We start from the raw sequence: 25,768 nt of genomic DNA, 5'->3' as shown, positions 1-25,768 counted from the left end.
AGTCAATTTTTATCTGGGAAGCAACGGATTAGCAATGCAACGGATTAGCCAATCATTAACAGGTAATCATGCCCTCTCTTGATTACTAAAAATGCCCTCGATTAAGAAAAAAAATGCCCTCTCTCTCAACCAATCATCGCTCAGTAATTTTGCCCTTTATTGATAAACAGCGTAAATGTAACTGCACACACCATGTTATGTACTTGCGGTATGGTGTACTAATTATGGATGAATGCCATGGCGGATTAACAGAAATTAGACAGGACTAACGAACGAGCCATGTTATTATGTTCTTCCTCACATCTCACTTGACGTTTCAGGAGCGGAGTCTCCACCTACAAGGAGTTATGTTCCATTGCAAGTGATCTAAACCAGCCAGACCTTGTTTACAAGTTTATGCACCTTGCAAATCAAAACGCTCTTTGGAACTCCCGGAAGGTATCGTATGAATTAAACAGTTTGGTTTTGTTTCGTATTTTGTTTTTGATTAATGTAATACGTCAGAGGCCATAGGCTCGTGCCTCTCTAAATACCTAGGAGGCGGCGAGTCGCTTGTGAGCAGTCTCCCACGAGCACTGTTGACCGATCAACTCGCGGGCCTCTCATAACGCATGCGATGGTTGGGGAAGCCTCCTCTATTCACTTACGAGATGCCCGTGAAGCAGCACCGATGAAAACCTCCGCGTAAGCTACGTGGCGATAACCATGTCTAGGTTGTTTTACGATTGTTGGGTTTTGCCTAGGCCTGGTTATCACCGATCGTCTAGATCCCAATCATCCAGAGTGATACTCAAGCAATCGGGGCAATTACATGTAAACCAGGTCAAACGTTCTCTGACCACCCGAAACATCCAGAAAACAGAAAATTAAAATTCTATGTTTTTGTTCTTCTTTTCTTCCAAGGGTGCAACGTTTGGGTTTTCATCCATAGCTGCTCACTCAAGAGAGCAGTTGGAGCCATACCTTCCTAAGATTGTACCAAAGTTGTTCAGGTAAACATAAATTACTTTTTTCATGCTAAGTATTTTCACATGCGATCTTTGTTTCTGGCTATGTGTTCGTAAGAGGTCTCTGATGCTGTGAAGCAGTGGACCGTGTAATGGCTATGCTCTTTATAGAATATTTATATTGTTTCTTTAATTCATCCTTTGGACAAATGTTGAACACCGTAAGGTATTACAAGAAATTCATTCATCTTTTCACGATCTCAGTCACATATCTCGCTCAACATAAAACGTACTGTGGTAACAGGTGTGAATTTAGTGACTGAAGCGGAGCAGCCGTAACATGACTACGAATTTCGTAGCACCTGTTCTTGCTTTAGCGCTTCTTGTCATCGCCGCCTCAGTGGGCAAACCGCCCGGAGAAAGAGTTCCCGGAGGAAAAACCGCGTCAGCTTATATTTGCAGAAGAAGAATCGTGGCCCTGAAATCTCAAACTGCTCGAGTAGCGGAGCATGCGCATTCATTTTTCCGCTCTGTCACCTTTACAAGGTTCATATGTGACATGCGCAGTGTGTTGTGTGTGGGAATAGAGAAGAATTATCCTGTAATTCTACCTTCCAGGTACCAGTATGATCCCAATATGAAAATACAACAAGCAATGACCAGCATCTGGGCTGCTCTCGTACCAGAGACAAAGAAAACGGTTGGTTTATTTAAGTCGTAGGCTAGCTTGCAAAACACTCTCTGTTTCTTTTAAGACAAAGGGAAGAAGCGTAAGCTAAGCGGGAGTTGTGTTAAAACCTGAAGTTCAAAGGAGGAAAATTGAAGGGCATTTTTTTTCCCTCCTTTTTGGAGTATATTCCTTTTCGTGTATCCCGCTTAATTTCACGCTCCTCCCATTTGACTTTGAGGAGAAAAAGAAAAAAAAGAAAACTGCAACGTATGCTAATCAAATTCACTTAGCGGTAATTACAGCTTCCTCAGCAGTGCGTATCCATAGAAAAGGAATGCTTAACAGAATGACTAAACACCTCCTTGTATACTGGAATTGATTGGAGATAGGAACTTAGTTACATTTACCTATTGCATATTAACTTAGTTGGAAGTTTGAACAGTCATGCTTGCATTTTAAGAGCCTTAAGTGGATGTGTCACTATTAAATCCGTTTTTCTTTCGTTAATTTAGTTAAAACGCAAAGTGGGGTTTCTTCGAATTTTATCCGGTCTGAAGGGCCTTTTCAAAAAGCTCTGTCCTCTGAGGACAGTTCACCCAGTTAAATATGGACGATAGGGCTAGCCGTTGGAGTAAAGTCACGCTTTCAAAATTTCCCCATTCCTAGTTTTGATGTCATTTGGTGTTTTAGGTGGATAAATACGTGAATGAAATACTAGAAGACTTAAAAACAAGTCTAGAGAGTAACATATGGAGGGTAAGACAGTCCAGGTAGGAAAAAAACAAAGATCATTTACTTATAGCTTTAGCCTTTCGTCACAGCGAAGGAGGAAAAAAATGTCAGCTTCAGAAACTCTTAACGGTGGCTGTTAACAACAGACAAATTACCTTGTTATACCTTGCACCTACGCAGCACCATAGTTTCTTAAGAAACTTAGCCCCTTTGTTCATATGTTTAAAGTTTACTTTCAGCTTTGGAGGGGTTTTTTTTACGGATAATACTGCGAATTGTGAGGGTTCAAATAGCGATGGCATCACCGAAAATTGATTTTTAAGTTTATTGTTTACTGTTTATGAAATATGTCGTAAAGCGCTCAAATAATGGTAGTAAATCTATCAGAACTTTAAGATGAGTCAGACACTGTTACAAAAAGAAAACCAAAAACTGAACTTTTCTGTTTACAGTAGGTTGGTTAGATTTCCTGTCGGTCTGTCTATATGCCTGATTGTCCGTTACCAGCCCTACCTTCTATTCCCTTTACTTGTCTAGTGTTTCGCATTTTGTTTAAAAAGTTCTCATCGTTGTTTTTATTTTCAGTTGCATGGCTCTCAGTGATCTCCTCAGCGGTCGATCAGTAGAGGACATGCTCGAGTCTCTCCCCAAGCTTTGGGAGCTGTGTTTTAGAGCACGAGATGACATAAAGGTTGGTAATAAATGAAGATTTATGGCAGAAAAACTCCTAGATTTCCATGTTAAGCGAATTACTCATGAGTTTCAATAAAAGCCGGTTACGAGACCTCCGCCTGTAAGACCTCTCACCGCCGTCTGTTGAGCCAGCGAGCAGGCTCTCGTGTTTGGGTTTTGCCTAACGGCGAAACTGCCTATTACGCTATCTGCAGCCGCTTAGAGGAAAAGCTATTGAAAGCTCTGATTACGTGAATTTCTTAGACTGGGGTTCCAAAATAATATATATTTTCAAGAAAATAACCACCCTTGAATATTGTTTTTTCTTGTAAATGCTAACATTTTACTGCAAAAGGTTACTCTTTCAAATGACTTCGCCCGGGTTGCCGTGAAAAGCATCCGGAGTAATGTAAAGAAGTGGAACGTAAAACTCAGTGGTTACTTTGCAGGAATCTGTCAGACAGGCAGCCGAAGTAGCGTGTAGGACCCTAAGTAAGGTATGAATTTGTGGTGACGTCATCGTCATTTCGTTTTAGAACTTGATTGGCATGGATAACTTCTTTTATCTTTTGAAATTTACGTTATTACAGACTGCTAGTCTGTTCCTCAGTAACTCGTTTTCTATAACAGTTGTCCTTGACTCAAAATAAACGGTCAATATCAGTTAATTTCAATTATTGAACGACTCCCGATTAAATTGAGCAATTGCTAGGCATTTGAGGAGATTTAATGGAAACCAGTGTTTCTCTGAGTGTGTTGATTATCTGGACTCTCGACGGTTTCGGGGACGATTGAGACATAATAATTTATAAATTTATAAATAATAATAAGCGGAGACATCAGTGGAAACTATGTTTATGGGGGATATGCATTGAGTTCTTAATTTGACTTGATTGTGCAGGTGTCTATTCGTGTTTGTGATGTAAATCAAGGCAAGCTTGGTGAAACAGCAATCGCATTAGTCCTTCCAACTCTGTTACATAAGGGAGTGGCGAACAGTGCAGACGAGGTCAGATCTGTAAGGTAACGGCGTAATCCAATTAGTACAACTTGATAGATTAGTTAACAGTGTTATTTCGTCGTGAACGCCATCAGTAATCATATTCTCCATACTATTAACTATACATTTTCTAGGGTGTCGACAGGGAGAATTTTATTAATAATCAATAGCTTCTCTAGTTGATGATCATTTCCTTTATTCTCATGACCTTTATGTGTGATTCTGGGGTGATATTGTAAGGAGAAATTAGATGCTGGTCATTCTTAGAGGTTAAACGGTTAAAACGGATCGAATTCAAAATCTTCTTTTCTTTTTGTTGGTACAGTCTTTCTACAATAGTGAAGATCAGCAAGAATGCGGTATGTTCCTTTGTGCGCTCTTTTGTCTTTAGATATTCTAATGTCAGGGGGTTTAGCTCCTCATAACCGTCGCAATTTCAATAACATGGTTCACGTGGATGTGTCGGCGGGAAAAATTTGACCCATGCCGGATACGTTAAGTTATGGCGGGAAACGACTTCGAACAGATCTTGTAACTATACTGGGAAAGTGTTATATTCTCTTCTAAAAAGCAGTGAAGCTGGCTTCGATTATAGCTATTTATTTATCAAATGTCTTCGTTTCCCACAGGGTGCTCTGCTAAAACCTCACATTCCATTGCTGGTAATCGCTCTCCTGGAGTCACTCAGTGGCTTGGAAGACCAGGTTTGAAATTTGAATTTTATGCCAGCCCAGCAATACAGTCTGTATCTGACAACGTACTGATAGACTTTTATGGAAAGAAAATTGTAAGGTGTATTCTGCTTGGCTTTACTGTGTTTTTGCTTCGGCAATTTCCCGTAAGCGCCCAAATACACGCCCGGAGGCTTTTTGATTTTCAGAGAGGGATGGCGGAGTGGGGAACGGGTTGCAAACTTTAAGCGTTAGACAGTGGCCACTCTAGAGAGAGGCTCAGACTTATTTAAGCGTCAAAGGCACATAAGAAACATAAGAAACATAAGAAACATAAGAAAATCTAACGATCGTTTCCTATTTTGCTCAAACAGTCGATGAACTACTTGAGTCTGCAACTGCATAAAAGTGAAGACGTTCAAGAGAAGGTAATTGTGTAAAAACCTAGAATTCGCTCATTATTTATCGAGTTTAGTTCAATGATATGTTGGTATACTGTGTTTAATCTGACTGCAGCTCAAATCACAAATGTAGATTACACATAGAGTAACTTAGATAAAAATGCCATCACAGAGTATAGCCGCCCTTTGACTACCAGTTACGCATTCCAGCATAGAGATACGGAAAGTTTCAAAATGCTGATACCACACTGTTCATGCAACAATGATTTTATCTGAAGTTGCGTTATAAGGCTTTAAAATAAAGAAAAACATTTTGAATTTGACTTAACATATTTTAACCTCTCAACCTCATCCCTCTGGATAAACTGGTTCATCGTAACGGATTTGAAATCTGATGATTTTGTCCTCAAACTCTTAAAATTTATTTATGAACACTAAACTAATGTCTGATGTCAAATCTCGGTTAGAATATAGTTTTTGAGGAAACTGTGGTACTACGTCGGTGGGAATATCGCAAGATCATTTGGTTTCCTCAACTGAGCTGATAATGTAAAGTGGCCACCTTGAAGAGTTTGTAAAGCTGACAAAAGGCTAACGCTCGAAACGTCAGCGTTAGAAACTCTATACGGAGGGCTGTTTACATTATCAACTCCTTAGCACTGGTGAATTGATAGTTATGCCCTCATTCTAATTTCAGCTTGAAGGAGTACGAATTGCTGCCTCTAAGATGTCTCCTATGATGGAAACAATCAACATGGTAAATGTTAAACAAAATATTAATACCTTTCAGATACAGTATTTCTTAAAACTTCACGTACTTTTTACCAGAGACGAGCAACACATTCTCAACATTTTGTTGTACAAATTTGTTGACATTTTTGCGTAATCCTTTCGAACTTCGTCACATTTCGTCACATTTCCAAGATAGAAATCTGTGAAATTTTTTTCTCTCTCTTTTTTTTTTTCTAAGTTGAATTAGCTATCCAGGTCTAGATATCCTGGCACACCTTAGAGGTTTGCCTTGGCTTAAAAAAAAGATTTTTCAGCTTTCAGAATAGACTCTTACTAAAGTTTTGGGCCAAAGTTAAAGTTGAGTATTCTTGTTTACCGAAAATCTTCCGTCAGTGCAAATCAAACTGTACCCTTTTACACGTTTGAATAGATGGGAGTATAACATGAACCGTAAGCCATTCCAATGTTCCACGTTTTTTTAGTTAAGAGTGAAACTCTGCAAAATTTATTTATCAAATGAGGATGCTTATTTGGCTGCAGGCATCAATTACTTTCACAGGTTGATAATTGAGTTGTGTTCATTTTTATCTGCATTGACGGTATGTCGAGCTGACTAATCCATTAATATCCATATCAGCCTCTAAACTCGCTCACTTTTTTGTTTCTATAATTCAGTGCGTGCAATATGTGGACGAAACAGTTCTCCCAGAACTCGTACCCAGACTATCCGACCTTTTACGAACCGGAATTGGACTGGGAACAAAGGTAGTAGTTTTTCTCTCTATGTTTGTCTTCACACCTTGTTAGTTTTATGTATTTATATTCAAAAAGGGGTAACTTGTAATTGATTTTATTTTTTAGGCAGGATGTGCTAGTTTCGTCGTCTCTCTTGCTATGCAGTGCCCCCAGGAACTGATTCCATGGGCTGGTAAGTCTGAGTTTTCGAATCTCAGTAAAAGTAATTATTTTGTTCTAACGTTCATTACTTTTTACGCTTGATGTTACCGTAGTATTTTGTTCATTGCTTTCATAGTCTCGAACATAACCTTTTTCAAACAAAACCAAACCTTCGACTTTCATTGTTGTAATAAAGCGTTTTGATGTACAGGATACGTCACTTATGAGCCAGCAAACACTGATTATAGAGAAGAGAGGGGATGGGGGGGGGGAATAAGATATAGTGCCCAAAATAGTTTACGCGAGAGAAACTTTGCATATATCGAAAATCCTATTTAATTGGTGTCTTTCTTTTTTTGTGTCAATCTACAGCGAAACTCCTCAACGCATTGTCGTCTGGATTGAGCGATCGCAGCGCCTCCGTCAGAAAATCTTACGCTACAGCTATAGGTCATCTGGTCAAGGTAAACCCACATCAATTATAAAAAATCCAATGTCGTTCTTTACATGTTTGTTATTGTTCTAGTGTAGAATATTGATGTTGTTATCATAGGAAGAAATTCTTATTTTGTCCACCAGCGAACATTCCTAGTAATTATTGTTTGCCACGTAATTGTGACCATATGTTTATATCTTGATTAAACACAGGTCGCAAAGGACAGTACCGTGGAGAAAATTCTCGATAAAATAAATAAATGGTATTTTGAAAAGGAAGGTAAATGTTGGTTTACTTTAAGTCAAGTTTAGTGACGCGTAACCATTGGAACCCATGTCGTTCCCTTGACCAACGTAATCGCCGTTTTTTTTCTCGCTCACACTTTCTATCGTCTTTAATGACTGCTTCTAAACTACTTAATCTTTTATACCCCAACACAAACAACAAAGGGAAGAATCTTTAGTAAGCGAATTAAAAAGCAAAAAGGAGCACAGTCTTCCTTGAGAGTTAAAAGACAAAACAAAACAAAGAAGGCTAACCAGGAGCTGAATCACTGAAAATGAAATAGCGTGCTTGGTTCAGAAACACACATAAACAAAATACCCAACGCACGATATCACAAACCTAACAACTACCTGGGAGAAAAATAGACATAGCTAGAGCAAAGCTATTTTATTAAGGAGAGATAATCCTTAGAGGGGGATTTTAAATCGGTTTCGGAAAAACCTCCTAAAAGTGTGTTAGGTTTTAGTAGACTCATCTAAAATTGTCTTGTTATTTCTTAGCGTGTCTCGCCCAAGAGCACATTTCAATGACTTAGCAAGGGCATCAAACCAGTCTTTTTTTCTCAGTCCATCGTGTTAGCTAATACGTTATCGCTTCTTCTACGCTGCCTTAGAACCGGTCACCAAGTTTTATTTTTTAGTATTAAATATAAAATCAATTAAAGACGCTGTTATTTTAAACACTTGCTTTCAGATGAAGGTTTGAGGTTAGCTTGCGGTATTGCTCTTCAAGCTGTGTCACGCTATTCCCCGGATGTGTTGAAACGTCACGCAGCTAAGGCCCTTCCCGCGGTCTTTTTTGCCATGCACGGCAAGAAGGCAACAGGTATTTTTCGAATATTTTTGGGTAGTTCTGATTTACCAAGTTACAGGAACAAACGACCATTTGACAACAAATGTATGTAAAGTGAAATTTTCCGTTCTGTAGATGAATGATTTGCCAGGTGATTCTTACAGAGCTGTACATCTGTATTAAGCATCGTAAAACTAAAAAAAATTGTCATTAGAAACGTCGATTAGAACCAAAAAGAAAAAAGCAAAGGGAGGGGGGGGGGTGGTTTCATGCGAAAACGATATTGGGGTGAGAGGGTAGCTTTAAGTTTTTACACCTATCAGAGAGCGCCGTAGAGTAAAGGTTAATGAAGTATGTTTATTTACAGCAAGCAGCAGTTCAAGTTCCAACGACTCCTTATGGGAGGAGATTTGGCTCGAGAACACACCAGGTAAGTGATTTGCTTTTCTTGTGGTTGCGCAAATTTATGCGAAAATGCTGGTTATTCTTAAAGCTATGACTAGTCTAAAGCAACACCGTATGATAATAGCAATAAACTAATCTCAACTGGACCACGGGCAAACATTAAATCTTGAGACACCAAATTAACACTAAACAGTGTCAGGTAGAGGGCGGCTGTTATTCAGTCAAGTGTTGCTGCGAGTAAAAACGAGTTGCGGGCAAACGCAGATGAACTTTAGCAATGCCTAACGCTAAAAAATCAAACGTAGGAAGAACTGTTGACAGTGCAAAGTACAGGAAAACCTTTAAACGATGTCAAATGCGGATAGACTTACAGACGAGGTAGAAATTCAAAGTGTAAGAAGTTTAATAGGTGCGAATTGTAGTGACAAGTAACTGACAATAGTGGAAGTGAGGAAAAAAAAAGGAGCGGGTACCTGTACGATACGTGTCTTCAATGCTTGTTGTATGAATCAAGAAAGGTTAAATTGCCAACTTGTTCGCCGTTTTCGAGTGTTGATTTTATCATTTCTCTTTTTTGTTTTTGTCTTTTTCGTCAGGTACCGAAGCAGGCATTCGATTGTACTTGGATGAAATAGTATCAATCACGTGTCCAGCTTTGACGTCACAGTCATGGGCAACTAGGGCCCAAGCCGCCGTAACGATTTCTGCCGTAGCGCAAAAGCTAGGTAAGGATGTCGCTTGTTACGAATTTTAACAAATGAACCTTGCTGGATGTCAGAGGTTCACCTTTCTGTTTTCTAGGTTCCTCTCTTTGTCAACCTAACCTTGGTAAATTGCTGAGTTCTCTGGTCAGCGGATTATCTGGGAGAACATGGACGGGCAAAGTAAGTGCGCGTGTTTCTCAAAAATATTAATTTTCTAAAGAAAATGGTATTGTTGTGGTTGCGACGTACGGTATCCAATGTGGTATACTGGTTTCAGTATTTGAAACCTAAATTAACATCGTGTATAAGACACAGTTTCAGACTTGATTTATCTTGTCTTGCGTCTTGTTAATCGAACGTGGATTATTACAAGTAGCATGGTAAACTTGTGAATTACGTCGTTTTAACTCCTACTTTTTGCACGATTATGTTTTGTTTAGGAATCTCTGCTCTCCGCAGTATCATGTGTTTGTATCAAGTGCAGGTAAGGCACTCAGACTCCTATACGGAGGGAGAATCGCATTTATGACAAATTGCAATATAAGCGATTATTTTCACCTGGGTGTCAAAGTTAATCCAAAATTGCATTAAATCTGGTTATGCTTTGCTGCTTTCTGTGCTATTTTTAAAAACCTTGGGCCGTTCAATAAATCAGTCGCCAAACTTGAACCAATCCTTCCTCGGTTACTTGCATATTCCAACGTTAGAATCCGATCATGCATGTTTACTTTAAGTTATTACTAGTTCCCTCTGGCATTTCCCTTTTTTTTTGGTTGGCTTTTGGGTTGTGGTTCTATTATAATCGGACGACAGTTGATTTCAGGAACTTACAGTTTATAGGCGCCCTTTGGTTGTTATTAATGCAAAGTTATATTTTCAACATGTTTGTTTAGAAAAAGCTCTTACTGAAACTGAGTCGTATGAACTTTTGACGTTTAGTTCTGCCCTTTTCTCTTCACTATATACAAATAATATTTTTTTGGTTGCGTCTCTATGGTAGGAAGTCAATACAAGACTCGTCTCCAAGAGTTGATCCAGATATTGAGGAAGTAAGATAAGACGACGTTTAGATTTACATGTGACGTGGAACAGAACACAGACAAATGTCAAGAAAAAAAGGCTCCATATTTGATTTGTGAAGAACTTATACTTTTTATCTTGACCTCATGCCTAATAATGTTTCACTTTGTTCTATGGCCATGTCCACGGCTCCAATACTTGAGGGTTCTGAAGCCTGTTTCTCGAAAGTCCCGGTAACTTAACGGGCTCGAAGCCATATTTTAAAATTAAAATATAAAGAATAGTGAAGCAGTTTATGGCACCCTAACCATTTCATTTTGTGTCTTAAGCTGGTAGTTTTATTGTACAACTTTCAAAAATTTGGAAACCATCTTCTTGAATTGAAACAAAACAGCTTTACGGGCCCGTGCAGTTACCGATGAATATGATGCGGGAATGAATTTCTTGTCATGTGGTTGATCTTCAAACTTTTTCACTGATGTTTCACTTCCAATTTTAAGTGTTAAAATTGTGCTTCTTCTGTAGGTACTTGACTCGATATTCAAAGAATGCAAAAAAGAAAACCCAACGTACAAGAGAGCTGCATTAAAGTGCTTCGGGGAAATCGTCCAGGAATATTCTATCGATAGATTTCAACAACTCTCCGAACTTCTATTTCCTATTATAGCTCCTGTAAGTATTCTGTTGGTTCGCCATTTATCATTCAAAGGTTATTTCAATTTGACAGATTCTTCCCGATAAATTAAAATTGTGAACAGTTACCTTAAACTCAGAAATGGCCCCCCTTTCGTCTAGTGCTTCATGGTTCTAGTTAGTCCTTCCTCACCAAAAATAGCAAAATGATAATGTTACTATACTACTGTCAGAATGGTCATACCTTAGTGTTGTTATTTTTCAATTCTATGGGACGTTAAAAAATAGATAAATAAATAAATATATTAATATATTAATATGTATATACTTGTCTTTGAAAGCTTCATTTAGTTTCCATGCTATAAAATTTGTTCGTCTTTCAAATCAAGAAATGGATGTAGTATAATTGACATACTGACTCAAAGCTCATATGAAAGATAATGGCATTTTTGCTGGTTTTAATCAAATTTCTACTACCCTTTATAATAAGCCCGGCGAAGCACGGTCTCTTTTTTCACCTCAGGATTCTTTTCTGCAATCGCTTGAATTTCAGTTCACTTACAAAGATCATTGCTTTACTTGAGAGTTACATTTCCCGTTTAATTCAAATACTCGCCTTTTAATCCTGCTGCAAATGTATGCTTGAATGCTCTGACTGTGAGGAACTCAATTATCAATGATCCTTGGATGTTTTGCTTGTCCAACTTACAGGAGCCAAAGGAGGAGGAAGAAGGCGAGGAAGAAAATGGAGACGAGGAAGAGAAGGACAAGAAAGTGGATCAAGAGTTCTTGGTTTGTTCTTTTGAGTGTCTGGGACAGGCGTGGCCAAAGAATTCCACCGACTCCCAAGGTCAGGTTTCTTTTCCCACTTTAGCTTACGCATCGTAACAAAATCGTAGTTGTCGTAATATTAGCTGCCAGCTAACATTGCTTGGTGTTTTTGACCAGCCAATGTGACCGCTTATATTCCTTATAGAGTAACGAGAATTTACCACAGTTGAACCATTTTTCTCCTTCATCTTCATTTAACAGACAAACACGGAGAGCGTTTTTGTTCCATACTTACTGCAGCCCTTACTTCAAACACTTGGAAAGTTCAAGTCGTGGTTTTAGCAGCCATTAAATTATTTATAGAAAGGTTGGTGGAAATTGTTTCGTTTGTTTGGCTGCTGCTGATTTTACGGTAAAGCAGCTTCACTCCGCTATGCAGTTGGTTTTGACATGAGTAAATTGACGCCAACGGTTTTTTTTGTCGTCGGATAATTCCACTTTTAAAAAACTGTACGGAGCGCCTTGACGTGGTTGTGGATGTTTGTTGATCCACCTACAAATGAAACTGCAAACCGCGAAATTGATTATAACTGATCATACGTGAACAAACCTTGCAGTTAAACCGAAGTAAGTTTAAATAAGTCATTTTAGGATCTTTGTCAAAAACTTCTCGAGTTCACCTGCCTAACAGAGATCTTCATGTTTCTAAAATCATGAAGTTGTAGCTGTTGATTTTATTTTTGGTATTTATATGTTCTTGTCCATTTTCTTTTTCTTCCTCACGTTTTGGACGTGTTTGCTAAGACATCACATTTTACTCTTCTGTTTTTTTTTTCGTTACATTCCGTTCCGTTTTACTCCTTAAAGTTGGTTTCCCTCTTCCTCGTTTTGCTTTTTTTTGGCTCGGTAGCCAAGGCCCGCTAATTTTACGCGCCCGAAGTAATAGTTCAAATCTAATTCTCCAAAACAAGTCCATTCTGTTTCGTTTCTTGATCTCGATAATTTTACAATTTTAAAAGTGTCAATCTCTTGATCTTGGAAGAAAAACTGCAAATAAAAATAAACTTTTTGAACCCGGAGAAACGGACCCCTTTTCTTCTTTCTATTTATAGTTTTGGAAACGGTAGTTTTCAACTTTTTTATTTTGCTATTTTTTTTCATTATTCTTTATTTTCCAGGATGAATTGGGTCAATGGAACACCCGATGGCTCGGGAGAAGAGAGTATCGAGAGAATAACTATGTTAAGAAACACCCTCGGACAATTTGTTCCACCAGTTTGCGAATGTTTAGGTTTGCTTGATTTTAATGATGTTACAATTTGTTTTAGATGAGTGTCATACGTATATGGCTCTAGTATTTTGAAATGGTTCACCTAGTCTTTTGGGATACGGAGTGACAAAGAACCCTTTTTCCCAAGATCGTAGTCTGTAAACCCTTTTGATCTTTTCCTTTCCATAATCTTAGGTTTTTCTCACCTCTTGGTGCTTGTGTGCTCGTGCAAATAATTATTTCAAGGTTTTATTTGGTGTGGAAGTAATATCCTGACGCTTAAAAACTAACCAAATGTAGGAAAATAGCTCCCTTTACGTTGGAATGTTCCCGTCTTCGACGTTTGTCCCTCAAGGTAACTTGTAGTTTGTCATATTCTTCTGGGCGGTGTGGGAGCGCATTGAAATTGCCCAGCTCTGAATTTACTGCAGCAAATAACCCGACTATGACAGATGCTGTTTCAGAAAGTTAGAAACTGTTTCAACTCGACAAATCAACAGTGCTACAAGCTTTTGAACTTACGTTAGTTTTTAAGGATCTTAAAACACCTAAACATAAGTAAATTGAATAGCTCGTTTCAATCCCTCCCTTTTATGTACATATTTTAATGTGTTTTGCTGCTTTATTTTTTTCACAGAGGTTAAGAAGTATGCTGCGGTGCGGTTGGGATCAGTTGAAGTTCTAGAGACAATGCACTCAGCTCTACAAGGTTAACTGATTTAGTCTAAGCATCCAGTAGAGAAGAGTCATTTCAATGAATTTCATCATCATCATCATCATCATCATCATCATCATTGCTCGTTGCGCCAATAGGCTGTCACATTGTCCTCCCACCCCCCCCCCCCCCCGTGGGGTTTGTGCCGCCGCCTTAGGGAATTAAGTCAAACAAAATTATCTCCTGCCCACTTTTCATAGGGTGGGATAGTACTCGAGATGACCACTTTTCAAATGCACTTCTGTGGTTTAATTGCCTTGGGCAACGTGTTATTCTGTAATCAGGAAAGTCTCTCACTTTCGCGCTGGCGCAGCATACCAGTCTTTTTTTCCCTAGAAAATCATCAATAACTTGTTTCTTACATTAATTTTTTCAGGTCATATCCGCTTATCACTGCTGACGGAAGAACTAAAGGAACTTATATTAGACAGTCTGAAATACGTTTACAGTGACAAGGAACCTAACATCCGGGATAAAGCCCTAGAACTTAAAAACAAATTTCTCTCTCTTGGCTTCTCTGGTTCATAGCGTTAAAAACACGTCCAGTTATAATACGGAGTGAAGACGTGAATGGTGTGCAATCTGACATGGACCACCTTTCAAAGATACTGCACTTACCGAGAGGCCGCGGGTTGCGACTGCGCTTGGCCACTCAAGCGTGTTTAGCCGGCACTCGATCGATGTAGTCGGATAGGAAGGTGAAAACGCGCTCGTTTGCATCGATCAATTATTTATTTTCCCTTTGGGAAAACTGAAGCAATCAAGGGTTCAACTTTGTGTAAAACTAGAAAATCGCTTTCGGAAAAAATTTACGTCAATCAAGAAAAAAATATTGTTTCTGTTTCCATATTGATAAAATCAAAGATAAATGCAGTCTGCGAAGCATTGAAACAGCTTGTTAGATAATAAAATTATCACGATCGCTGAGCTCAAGTAGTCTTTGTAGTCCTTTATGATGGGTAGTGTTGACTCCATTGAAACACTTATGTCATTAAAGTGAGCTAATTTACAAGCAATCCTCCGCCAAAGGTGAACTGCTCTTTGGAAACGAACTAAATAGTACTCTAAACAGGACCTTAATGGGATGATGGCTCTTACGGCTAACGGTTAAAATTATGGCTATTTTCTGGGTAACAGGTAATAGCATTCCATCGTTGTCACCAGAATCTTTTGTTACGATTAACTTTTTTACTACCAACGGTTAAAATTTGATAATTTTTTGGTTAACGGCTAAATGTTTGGGCCGTTTTACGGCTATCGGTAAACCCCATTGAGTGCCTAAGCCACGCCTCTAATATGAACATTACCTCACTTAGAGGAAGATGTTTTTCGTCATGTCACGAGCGCGTGGGACAAACAAAATTAATGTCCCTATGAGGAATTGAACCACTCTAACACTGAGTCACATAGTGTTTATGGTGTGCAAGGCCCAATACGAAGTTCATCATATGACACGCGTCTTGCATACTGCTAGGATCAGCAATGTTTTATACATTAGTCAGTGGAAATTCCTCACCGGTGGAGGCTTCGTATATCTGTTCTGTGGTATGTCACGCAACGCCGCCGACGACGCACTGAACTCGCACCGAGACTGGTGCGAAAACCTAAGGAGTTAAAATTACGTACGTATTCCGCTTTCAGTGTACTTTTCCAAGTTTATGGGGGCCGTAGATACAAAGAAATAGCCACCACCCTACCCTAGGCCTGCCCATTTTCAATTGAACGCCTGCAATGTGTTTGAGGTAATTTTAAAAGGTCATGCGCTCTGTGGACCGGCGAGTTGAGACGTGTCCTTCGGAAAATTGAGATAGGGTGACGAATCTCTGCGATCACAGCGGTTATTTAAAAGAACTATGTCCAGTTACGAGAATCCTTACTACCAAGGTAATAATTCATTCTATCAGGATGGTTTCTACGCGACGAATTACGATCAAAACACGTCAGTGCCGTATGAAAATTACGGCCCTCAAAATGGCGGAGGGAATTCGAACGGTGGATTTTACAACAACTATTACAATGGAAGCAATCAGTTTCAATCGCCTTACACGGGGAACATGAATCAAGGAATTACGCAAGTCGATGAAGCCCATGGCACAGATTTTGGCGATGAACCGCCATTACTCGAAGAGTTAGGGATTAACTTTGAACATATTTGGCAGAAGACACTTTCAGTTTTGAATCCGTTTAAAACGACTGATTCGCATATTATGGATGACACGGATCTCACAGGACCTCTACTGTTTTGTCTGGCATTTGGAGGTTTCCTGCTACTCCATGGTAAAGTTCAGTTTGGTTATATATACGGTTTCAGTGCGCTGGGATGTGGGGCCATGTATATTGTTCTTAATTTGATGAGTCTCACTGGAGTGTCCGTTGGATGTGTTATAAGTGTCCTTGGTTACTGTCTACTACCCATGGTGGGACTGTCTGGTGTGTCACTGGTTATGTCACTTCAAGGATATCTCGGATCAATTCTCACAGCAGTTGTAATTGGTTGGTGTAGCTTGTCATCATCAAAACTATTTGTAACAGCACTTGCAATGGATTCTCAACAGCCTTTGGTGGCATATCCTTGTGCCCTAGTGTATGGAATTTTTGCACTGCTGACTGTGTTTTGAGTCTGTTCAAGAAAATCTTTCTGATTGTAATTATAAAGTTATAAAACTCCATATGGTTTATGCCTCCCTTCCCCCCCTCTGCCAATGGAACAAAAAAATATCTGAGTTGGATACCAGGCAATTTCTTCAAGGAGGAAACTTGATTCAGTCTTCTACATTCAAATCGACCTGTAGACAAGTGTCAAGATATGTGGTGAATTATAACACTTCAGCTCACAACTCCAGAAAGTAAATTCTCTAAACTGTGGACCTTGCACTTCTCTGTTGGCTAATTGTGCCAATTTTGAGTTCAGGAACATATCTACGCAGGCATATTCTAGGAATTCACCTTGTTTTTTCCAAATCTGTTTACCTGTCTATTGTATTAAATTTGAGAGGTTTATTCATTGTCTTTGGACAAAAAAAGCTCATGGAGAAAATGAGAACAGTTGTTGACTGTCAGGTTCAAGGGGGTTCTTGAATTCAAATTATATTGTCTCTTTGGACTGTTAGAGCAAAAACTGTAGTTCGTGAATGCATTTTCGCAGCATTTTACAATTATTAGCAATTTATTCATTAGGGTATCAAGTTTGTCCAATTGATTTAAGTATTTATGCATTTTGCCTACATTTTCTTTTATTAAGCTAAATATGAAAACTAAATCTAAAAATATCTTCAAAGTCCTCCCAAAGGGGATTAAATAATTTACATCTGGCAAGAAGAATGCCGTCTACAATGCCTAGGTCTAACGTTCCCATTCCATGCACTACACTTTAATTGTTAGCAATCAAATGTAGTAGCCAGAGAATCAATTGTCGTTTAAAGAGCATCTTTGCAGCTTCTCTTACTAAGTTTAATTTGATTTTATTTCTTCTTTTGGTAAATTTCCATTGAAAGAGCTGCACTAACAACCTAGGATGTTGCACTTAATCACCTATGCCCTTTGTCTCCCAAGATCTGCTAGTTAATTGTCCCCTCAATCTGTTGTAGGCACATTTCCTTGTAAATTCGTTATTTGGAAATTTGGTGTTGGATCTAAACAACTACTTTAACCTGATAAAATTTGAATATTCTCAGTACCCATTTGGTGTATAATGTATGAATATTATAGGGAGAAGTTGCATGTTGATCACTTCTGGATTTGATAGATGTAGCTTACAGAAGGTAGCAAGTCTAAAATTAACCTGTTCAATCATGTCTGAAAGACAAAAATTAGCCTAATTTTTGTTACAGACAGGAACATTTTTATGGGGTTTACAGACACTCTTGAAGCCTTGACTATCTGTAAACACTTTGAGTTAATGAATTTAAAGGGAAGAAAAGCCAAATATTTAAACTTGAGAAATTAAAGTGGACAGAATGAACAAACGTTAAGGTGCAGACAATTACTTGGTGAAAACCATGTCTTATTATGTTACGTTTAATCTCAAACCACTTAGGCCAAAAACCTATTTCCAAACTTTTTTATTGTTGAGCTGAATATATTCAAACTGTGAGTTTTCTTGTAGTGATTTTGTCAAATCTAGGTACTGTGTTTATTGTATCAAAATGTTTTTTACAACAATTGGCAGTAATGTTGCAATCTGATTGGCAAATTTGATATTGTCGATAAGAATACAGAAATGCTGCTTGCATCGAGGTGTCAGGTAATGGTCAGGAAAATTAATAATAAGCTTGCACCAAGATGTTGGTAGTTATGAACAGCAGGTTGTCTGAGTTTGGCAACTACAGTGTTTTTGTACTCCTATTTGTTGAGAAGTATTTCTGAAGTTGTGATTTAAGGATAAAATGAAAGGACATTGAACACTATTTGATCTTGAAAATCATTTACCTTGGGGCTGCATTGTATGAAGTTGATCAAAAGTAATCCATGATTAACATGTAAGCTTTCATTTTCATTTCAAATTTTCATTTTGACCTCCAAAGACTAAGATCAAAGTCACCTGAGACTGGGAGTGAACTGTCAGTGTGACTTGCAAATCTTAAAGTCTGTACTTGACCCTGGTGGCCCACCCTGCCTGAGCTTATCCTGGTTTCTCAGCATAAAGCGACTAGGGGTATTACATCCCCTAGATGGGATGCCAGTCCATTGCAAGGTTACCCCCAGCATTTCATCAAGATTCCTGACAATTCACTGGGACTCATTTGTACTCCTGGGTGGAAAAAGACATTGTGAGAGTGAAATGCCCTGTCCCAAGAACAGAACACATTGATCTGGTCAGGTCTCAAATGATTATCAGAGGAATGCTATTTACTTTTAACATCCTCAAAAACATTTCAATTGGTTGGATATTCAAAAGTGTAAACACCTTGCTCGGAGTGAATGTATAGACTATAATCTCGGGTAATCGTCCTAATAGCGAACAGTTTTCTGACTAGCAAAGAGCAGATAATGTCGAAGGAAACATAAAAGAATGTTTTAGTGCCAGACGGCAGCACTATTGTGTTTGACATTCTTTAAAAGCGTCACAAAACACCGCCGCAAATTATTGTTTTGGCCTTTCAGAACGACGTAATGAAGAAACGGGTGTGTCTTCCCTTTCGCAACGACAACAAAACGCTTCATTAACATTAGTCAACCTTAAAGACTTGATTTTGAAATAGGGGAATACCAGTTGAGGTAAATTAATATTTTTTTGCATTTATTGCAATACGAGACCGGTGCTAGTTTAAGAGTCAGGTTCATTCTCTTCAAATACAGTAGTAATCGTTGGTGATGACGAGCGGGTTTCTACTTCTGGAGATTCTTGCCGAACTTTTCCCGAACGCTTCGAATGAGCCGAACGAATCCTCGGAAGAGTTGGCGAATCAATTCGCCTTTCCGCCTTATCAAGTTTCGTAAGATCCGTGAAAGATAGGGAACGTTGGAAATTCGGAAACGGAAATGGATGAGGAACGTTCTTGTCAGCCATTAAAGAACTGCGCTTTAGAAGTTTTGCAGTGGCACCTCCTCTGAGAAAATTCCGACCCTTTGATAAATCAGTGTTCTTTCTCGTTCTTGTATTACCATTTCTCTGTTCTTCGGTTGAGTTCGATGCTATGATATCGATTGACTTCGGTTTTTTCCGGAGTTTGAAGGAAGCTGTTAGTTGCCATTCGTAAACTTGATATACTTGTCGAAGTTGATCTTTGTACGTTGTTTGCCCCTTTGTGCGACCAAGATCTTTTTCACAAGGTTTCGAGCCAAAAATTTGTTTCTGTTGGACGTTATCTTCTACGAGTGTTCCACACATGGTACTCTTACCCAGACCATCAAAGTCGGAATTGTTATTTACCAGTAAAATACTTTCCTGAATTCCCCTCGTTTTGGCCCAATCCAGGGCTGTTCTTTTATAATTCCAGTCTCTGCTATTTATACAGGCTTTACCCTCTGTTATGAGATACTTTGCTACGATGACATCTCCGTTCATACACGCTTGCATTAGTGGTGTAATTCCTTCAGTATTTGCCACGTTCACACTTAGTTGAAACTTCTGAAGGGCTAAAACAATCGCACTCAAGATCTTCAAATTTCCAACGTTTGCTGCATAAAATAGCGCGGTGTTTCCTTTCTTGTCTCTGGAATTGATATCAAAATTTCCGGTCTCCTCCAAAAATAATGCAACCAAACTTTCTTTCTGTCTTTTCACTGCGGTGGAAAATGCTGATAACCCTTCGTTATCCTTTATATCAATTTTTGCTCCTGCTTTTAACAAACGCACAGCGATCGCCGCAGCCAAGGACTCCGGCTCAAGAAAGCACAGTTGAATTAAAGCAGTTTTTCCTTCTCTGTCTTTCATATTCAAATTTGCTCCCAAATCGATCAAAAAGCGAACTTGTTTGAAACGACGTTCAGAAATCGCTTTATTCACCGCTGCCATTTTCAGCACTAGCCGGTTGGTTATCTGAGACGGAAATTCTATTGTCTCTAAAAGTGTTTTCCTTTCCTTAAAGTGTATATCATATCAATTCTCCAGCGGCGTAAGTTTCCACTGTTTTATCCAGCTCTACAGCAGCTGTTGAGTCCCATATACTGAAAGAAGACTTTTAATGGAAAGAAAATTGATATGAAAATGATCTCTGAGAATGTTCGAAGAAAAAAAAGAGGTTGGAATTTGAATAAAATTCCTTTTCTTTATATTTTTAAATTCAACTATATTTTTTTCAAACGCATATTCTGCATCTTGCACGTTGTTGTTTTAATAAAAACAGCGGCGGTTGGACATATTAGCGGGTTATAAAACAAATAACGGGACGAAGACCAAAATAAACAATCCCATGTAACATATAATTTTCGGATTATTGCATATTGACACGCAGATATATTGAAGAGCTCTTAAGCTCGACATGTATTTAGCCAACTTATTATGTCTAACAAAGGAAAAGAAGGCAAAGCAATTTTAATTTTTCTCCCCGTGACATCTGACGGATTTTTACATCTAAACTTTTCACATTTGCATTAGTTGAAATAATTCCATTAGGAAGTAGGCGCCGAAAAGTCCATATATATTTTAATGATATAAGACAGCATCAAAAGACAGGTATTATTGACTAGTTTCAATTTTTCGATGTTTCAAGAGTTGTCCGCGAAAATAATTTTAGAAGGAAAAATTGTTTAATCCGAAGGTTAAAACTTAGACACACTGCGGCGATTCACCCGCTGAGAGCAAAAATAGTTTCGCGTGTAATATAGAGGACTAAAGAGCTGAACTATTTTCTTGGGAAACAACAGTCATCTATGTAATAAACAAGATTTCTTGTAGTTTATTCTTCCACTTCCTACCAATTTTGCGGAGACGAAAGTTTTTTCGATAACCTTGCAGATTGTTCCTTGAATTCTCGTTTTTTTTTGTCTAACCTCACATATGACAAGGGTTGTGTGTTATCCGATCAGTTCAGGAGTTAATATTTTTTAATTCATGGCTATCGTAAACAAAGATCACTGTTTTTCTTTCGACGTGGAATCCAAAGGAAGATAAGTAGATGTGATTAACTTCTTTAACTGCTGTTACTGAATACCGAAGATATAACTTACTTTCTACAGGCCTCGGACTTCCCTTGAATTTGTGATAAGGAACATAATTATTTTGTCGTTGTCGTTGTCATTTCGATTTGCTTTCGTTTTTGACTATTAATAATTTCTTTTTGATTAGCTCCTCATATGGTTTTGTTTTTGTTTGTTTGTTTGTTTATTTGGGGGGGGGGTTGAGTCGAGGGGGAATGGGTCGCGCTCGAGGATTTGAGAGCGCAAATGAGAGCTAAGCTCGAGTGCATTGTGTTTTCTATGGGAGTGGGGAGGGGTGAAGGCGATGTGTTTCTGGAGATTGTAGTAAACATGCTTTCTATCATCTTAAGTAGACCAGTGGTGAACCAGATTCAGCCGGACAGCACAACCCGCGTTGCCGTTGCCATAACGTTACCATTCTCTTGCAATCAACTCTTTCAATGAACTTTTTTAGGCAACTATACTTTGAGGGTATTTGGCTCTAGAAAGCTCGCTCAAGTAAAGGAAATCGAGGCCTTTTCTGGATTTTTTTTTCTTTATTCAGCGAACTCCTCAACTGTTCGACAAACTAAATCAAGTCTTATAGACATCCCTAAATACTTTATTAGTGAACATGCTTGGGTTATATGTCTGTCGATCTTGGAGGATTAAATTAAAGCTCTCTGTAGAACTACTAACCCAAATAATTGCAGAAGGTTTGTAGGAATAAAAAACAAAATAATTGATATTCTACGCTATTATAGGCCGATTATTGAAAGCAAAAAACACAAACAGGAACTATGTGTTTGGTCCAAACCAAGAGCAAGAGACAAACCCAAACAGTAACTACCTTGTTCCTATTGTTCATTGCAAACAGACTAAATATTCTTTATCAATCTGGTAAAGGCATACACGTCCAAAGCTAGAAAGCTGGACATAACGCACTAATCGGGAAACGAAATGTGAGGCTAAATCATTCACTCTGACGAAGGGCTAATGCTCGAAACATCAGCTTTGAAACTCTTTACGGTGGCCAATTTATGTTATCATGACCCAGTTGAGAATACTGAATTACTCTGTGGGTCTAAATGTACCTCTTGGACAAATAACTTCACCACACAATCAACTTTTTCAATCAAATATTTCTGAAATTCCATATTGCACTATAAATCCATCCAGTGATGCGGATTCCCTGGATGATCAAAACCCAAACTGGGATTGTCATAAACAGAGTGTTTGTGAAAAGAATATATTAAAAGAATAAGGTATCTTGTCCCCTATAATGTTCCAATTTATTTTTGTAACAGCGTAATCCAGCCACATTTTGCTTAATGCAGCGTTGTTTGAAGAAACTGCGATATCGGCCTTTGTAAAAAACTTCAGAAGCTACAAAAGCGCGCAGCCCGAATTTTTTATGCAAGCATTGATAAGCTCGGTACTCGGCTGACGAGAACCAAGAAATCATCCAGCGAAGACTTTGTCATCAAAGGAAAGGAAAGGAACCTTGTCGCTAAAAAAAAAAGTTGAGGATAAGAAAGGAAAAGAAAAGAAAAGAAAGCCTTGGAAATCAAAAGATAAGAAAAGAGCAAATAGGGAGCACCTGGGTCAAATAAAACAAATAAGGAAAGAAAAGGAAAGCTTAAAAGGTAAACAATTTAAAAGAGACGAGAAAAAACTTGATGAAAAGTGGAATTGAGACTTGAAAAGCGGAGCAGACAAGATTCAGGCGAAGATTCGTCATCTTTGCGCGAAAAAACGCGCGAGATTTCGAAGCATTTGTTAAATACGTAAACTGTGACGAGACAATCACTTGTCGGTTTACAATGAGTAATCGTTGTGAGTATGTGACTAGCGTGAATTCTCGTTATGAGAGTTATTTTCGTGGAAGAGTTATATTTTCCACACAAATAACTCACGTAACGAGCTAAGGAACTTCTCACAAAGCTGCTTCTTGAGGGATGTCAGTTGGCGGTAAGTATTGTAAGTGTGTCTCCTAAATTTCGTACTGTATACTTGTTTGGAAAGATGTGGATTCCAGACCAGTGATTATTCCAGTGTCAGCGCAAATCACACGTGTAAGTATGTTATGATGCAGGAAACACGTGGTAAACATGTCAAATATGTCACGGGTGAATGCATGTTATTTGTACCTATCAGGAAAGAAGATAATGACAATTTTGATAATTGCAATGCTAAAGATGGTCGAATAACACCAACGAAAATACAAAACAAAACAAAAAAATTATTAGACTTACTAAACGTCATGACACTTAAAAGAGTCTTCGTTAGAGCGATCTGATAAGTTTGGCTTGAGACACAGATTTCGCCTTTTTCTTGTGTGTTGCAAGACTTGAATTTCATGCCCTTACACCAAAACCACAGTCTGCCTGATCGAATCTCTGTAATTTCTCGAGTTTTCCAGAAGTTAAAGTTTACTCGAGCGAACGCTAGTCGTGCCAGTTTTCAAGACCTTGATTTGACATAACTTTTAAAGACAATTTCGAAAAAACCTATGAAACTTAGTTAAAAAAAATACCACTAAGGATTATTTCACTGTTATCTTATCCATTAACCTTACTTTAGAGACACTGAGTTTCAAACGATTTAGTGGAAAGGCTTAAAAAACCCTTTATTGGCTCACCAGAGTCAAACGCGCCAAAACCCACCAAATTCAAACTTGAGTTTTTGAAAAAGTCAGACGCTGTAATCTAGTCAAACTAATATAGTTAGTATAATAGCTAGGGTGTCATGAAGAGTCTAACAATCGAAAAACATTTTGCAGCCCACCTTTATTAAAATTTTTATAACTCTATGAACTTGCCTAAACATTCGCCAATCTTCAAGTTTGGCCGCCATTTTGAGACCCAGCGCGCACTTCTGATCACGACTTTGACTACACCTCCGTCGTAAATAATTAACCAGCCCTTAAGAGGGACAAGCTCAGGTCGACACTTATCTCCCGCTTATATATAACTAGGTGTTAACGAAACTAATAAAAGCGAAAAGTTATATCCAGAATCTGTCTGATTGCTGATCTGGGACATGACTTCTGCCATCCATACATGGATTTTATCCAGCGAAACCTGCTTTTTAGGTGTAAACAATTTGTTTGGGGCTGTTTGAAACAGGAATTTATCTGACAGACGTACAAGTAGAACTGGATATTTTGTCCCACCGATTAAGGATAAGTATAAAATCAGGTGGCATTTTTCTGACAAAAGCTATTATTTGCATCGTCTCGGAGATAGTGCTATATTATTATTATTATTATCACGAAATCTATTTTTCCATTGACCTACTTTTCATGCCTGTAGAGTCCTGCAGATAATTTTGAACTTATTACAAAGCACAGCTCTTAAAAGTATTGTGTAGCAGCGGTAGATTTGATCGCTCATTTTGACTTGATTGTTTTGCTTCAGTTTAGCCAATGATAGAAAAGGCAAATGCCAAAGAAACTGTGGTTCAAAAAGATTAAGGCGTCTTTTTCTGCCGCATTTTCTTCGGCATGAAGCACCCCCTAAAGACACCGGAGCAGCTTGCAATATTGCTAAAGAGGTGAATAGTAAACATGCCTTGTCCGGTGGAGACGAAGGAACTGGCAATGCGGTGGTAATTGGTTTAAATCCAGTCATTCAGGGTTTTTGTCTGTCTCCTGAAGGACTAAGATACATTTTTGTACTTTTTAAGTTTTTTTTAATAATAATAATAATAATAATAAATAATAACATCTATGCTAGCGTACAGAGTGTGGTATGTTGCTCGCACCAATCAGATAGTTTGGGGTATGTATCTCGCACCAATCAGATCGCCGCGTTAGGGTATGTATCTCGCACCGATCAAAGCGTCATTTTTGTTCTTTGGTTTGAGAGGTGTTCAAATTTCAACAAAGTAATGGGGGATTCGGAGAGAGCGGTTCGTCAAATGGAATCATCTTTTAGAATGAGAAATATTGGCTTTTCTGTGTTTTTAACGTGTATTTTACCGCACTTTATGAGAAATGCGATACTAATGAACAGATGAAAGATATCAGATTACCTATGGTAAACGTGTTACTCGTGCTGTGAAAATGGTGGACGGTTGTTCGAGAGAAAATGGAGTTCTGTGCACAGTAGCACGATTATGGTTATCGCTCCTTCACGAAGAAAGTGAGTGGAAAAATTTTGAATCAAATTTTGCTTGAGGTGTTGATGAATTGCACCAAGCATATTGATTTGAGCAGTTCTTCAAAGGCAAGCTGTGTTGCAAGATTCTTTATTTGTTGAGTGTGCCGATTGTATTTTTCTGGATTGGCTTGCTCGGTCCTATCTCTAGCACAGGCGGCCCAAGCTCCAGCTGTGAGATGATCATCTTGCGCAATAACGGTCATGGCGGAATTATAATAATTTGTATGGGAATATTTACGACCGCTCTAAGGAATAAAAAAATACGTCTAAAAAAAACACCTCACCTTACTTC

General features: G+C 38.5%; 3 protein-coding genes across 4 annotated transcripts in view; 2 read left to right on the top strand and 1 right to left on the bottom strand.

Moving 5' to 3' along the window:
* LOC131777818 (proteasome adapter and scaffold protein ECM29) overlaps positions 1-14,680 on the top strand; it is a 39,904-nt gene extending 25,224 nt beyond the window's left edge. For both annotated transcript variants that reach the window (XM_059094168.2, XM_059094170.2), the window contains 27 exons: positions 321-438; positions 904-992; positions 1,566-1,647; positions 2,308-2,387; positions 2,935-3,040; positions 3,471-3,518; positions 3,923-4,044; positions 4,347-4,380; positions 4,651-4,725; positions 5,067-5,120; positions 5,791-5,850; positions 6,501-6,590; positions 6,687-6,753; positions 7,095-7,186; positions 7,371-7,437; positions 8,137-8,268; positions 8,603-8,665; positions 9,237-9,365; positions 9,442-9,524; positions 9,785-9,828; positions 10,345-10,393; positions 10,890-11,036; positions 11,709-11,847; positions 12,030-12,135; positions 12,947-13,059; positions 13,676-13,747; positions 14,130-14,680. In XM_059094168.2, the coding sequence (XP_058950151.2) occupies positions 321-438; positions 904-992; positions 1,566-1,647; positions 2,308-2,387; positions 2,935-3,040; positions 3,471-3,518; positions 3,923-4,044; positions 4,347-4,380; positions 4,651-4,725; positions 5,067-5,120; positions 5,791-5,850; positions 6,501-6,590; positions 6,687-6,753; positions 7,095-7,186; positions 7,371-7,437; positions 8,137-8,268; positions 8,603-8,665; positions 9,237-9,365; positions 9,442-9,524; positions 9,785-9,828; positions 10,345-10,393; positions 10,890-11,036; positions 11,709-11,847; positions 12,030-12,135; positions 12,947-13,059; positions 13,676-13,747; positions 14,130-14,281 (2,413 nt within the window). In that variant the 3' untranslated portion in view covers positions 14,282-14,680. The remainder of the gene's footprint in view (positions 1-320; positions 439-903; positions 993-1,565; positions 1,648-2,307; positions 2,388-2,934; positions 3,041-3,470; positions 3,519-3,922; positions 4,045-4,346; positions 4,381-4,650; positions 4,726-5,066; positions 5,121-5,790; positions 5,851-6,500; positions 6,591-6,686; positions 6,754-7,094; positions 7,187-7,370; positions 7,438-8,136; positions 8,269-8,602; positions 8,666-9,236; positions 9,366-9,441; positions 9,525-9,784; positions 9,829-10,344; positions 10,394-10,889; positions 11,037-11,708; positions 11,848-12,029; positions 12,136-12,946; positions 13,060-13,675; positions 13,748-14,129) is intronic.
* An 851-nt stretch (positions 14,681-15,531) lies between these two features.
* On the top strand, positions 15,532-17,718 carry LOC131777816 (protein YIPF5). Its single transcript, XM_059094157.2, has one exon. It carries the CDS (start codon positions 15,607-15,609, stop codon positions 16,369-16,371), a length of 765 nt encoding a protein of 254 aa, XP_058950140.1. The 5' UTR covers positions 15,532-15,606; the 3' UTR covers positions 16,372-17,718.
* A 262-nt stretch (positions 17,719-17,980) lies between these two features.
* Positions 17,981-20,289, bottom strand: LOC131777832 (putative ankyrin repeat protein RBE_0220). Its single transcript, XM_059094182.2, has one exon. It carries the CDS (start codon positions 20,208-20,210, stop codon positions 19,020-19,022), a length of 1,191 nt encoding a protein of 396 aa, XP_058950165.2. The 5' UTR covers positions 20,211-20,289; the 3' UTR covers positions 17,981-19,019.
* Between the last annotated feature and the right edge of the window lie 5,479 nt (positions 20,290-25,768).

This window comes from Pocillopora verrucosa, chromosome 12 (genome assembly GCF_036669915.1).
Source record: "Pocillopora verrucosa isolate sample1 chromosome 12, ASM3666991v2, whole genome shotgun sequence".
Lineage (NCBI taxonomy): Eukaryota > Metazoa > Cnidaria > Anthozoa > Scleractinia > Pocilloporidae > Pocillopora > Pocillopora verrucosa.
Note: the sequence above shows the minus strand (reverse complement) of the source record. Positions and strands in the feature narration are given on the sequence as shown.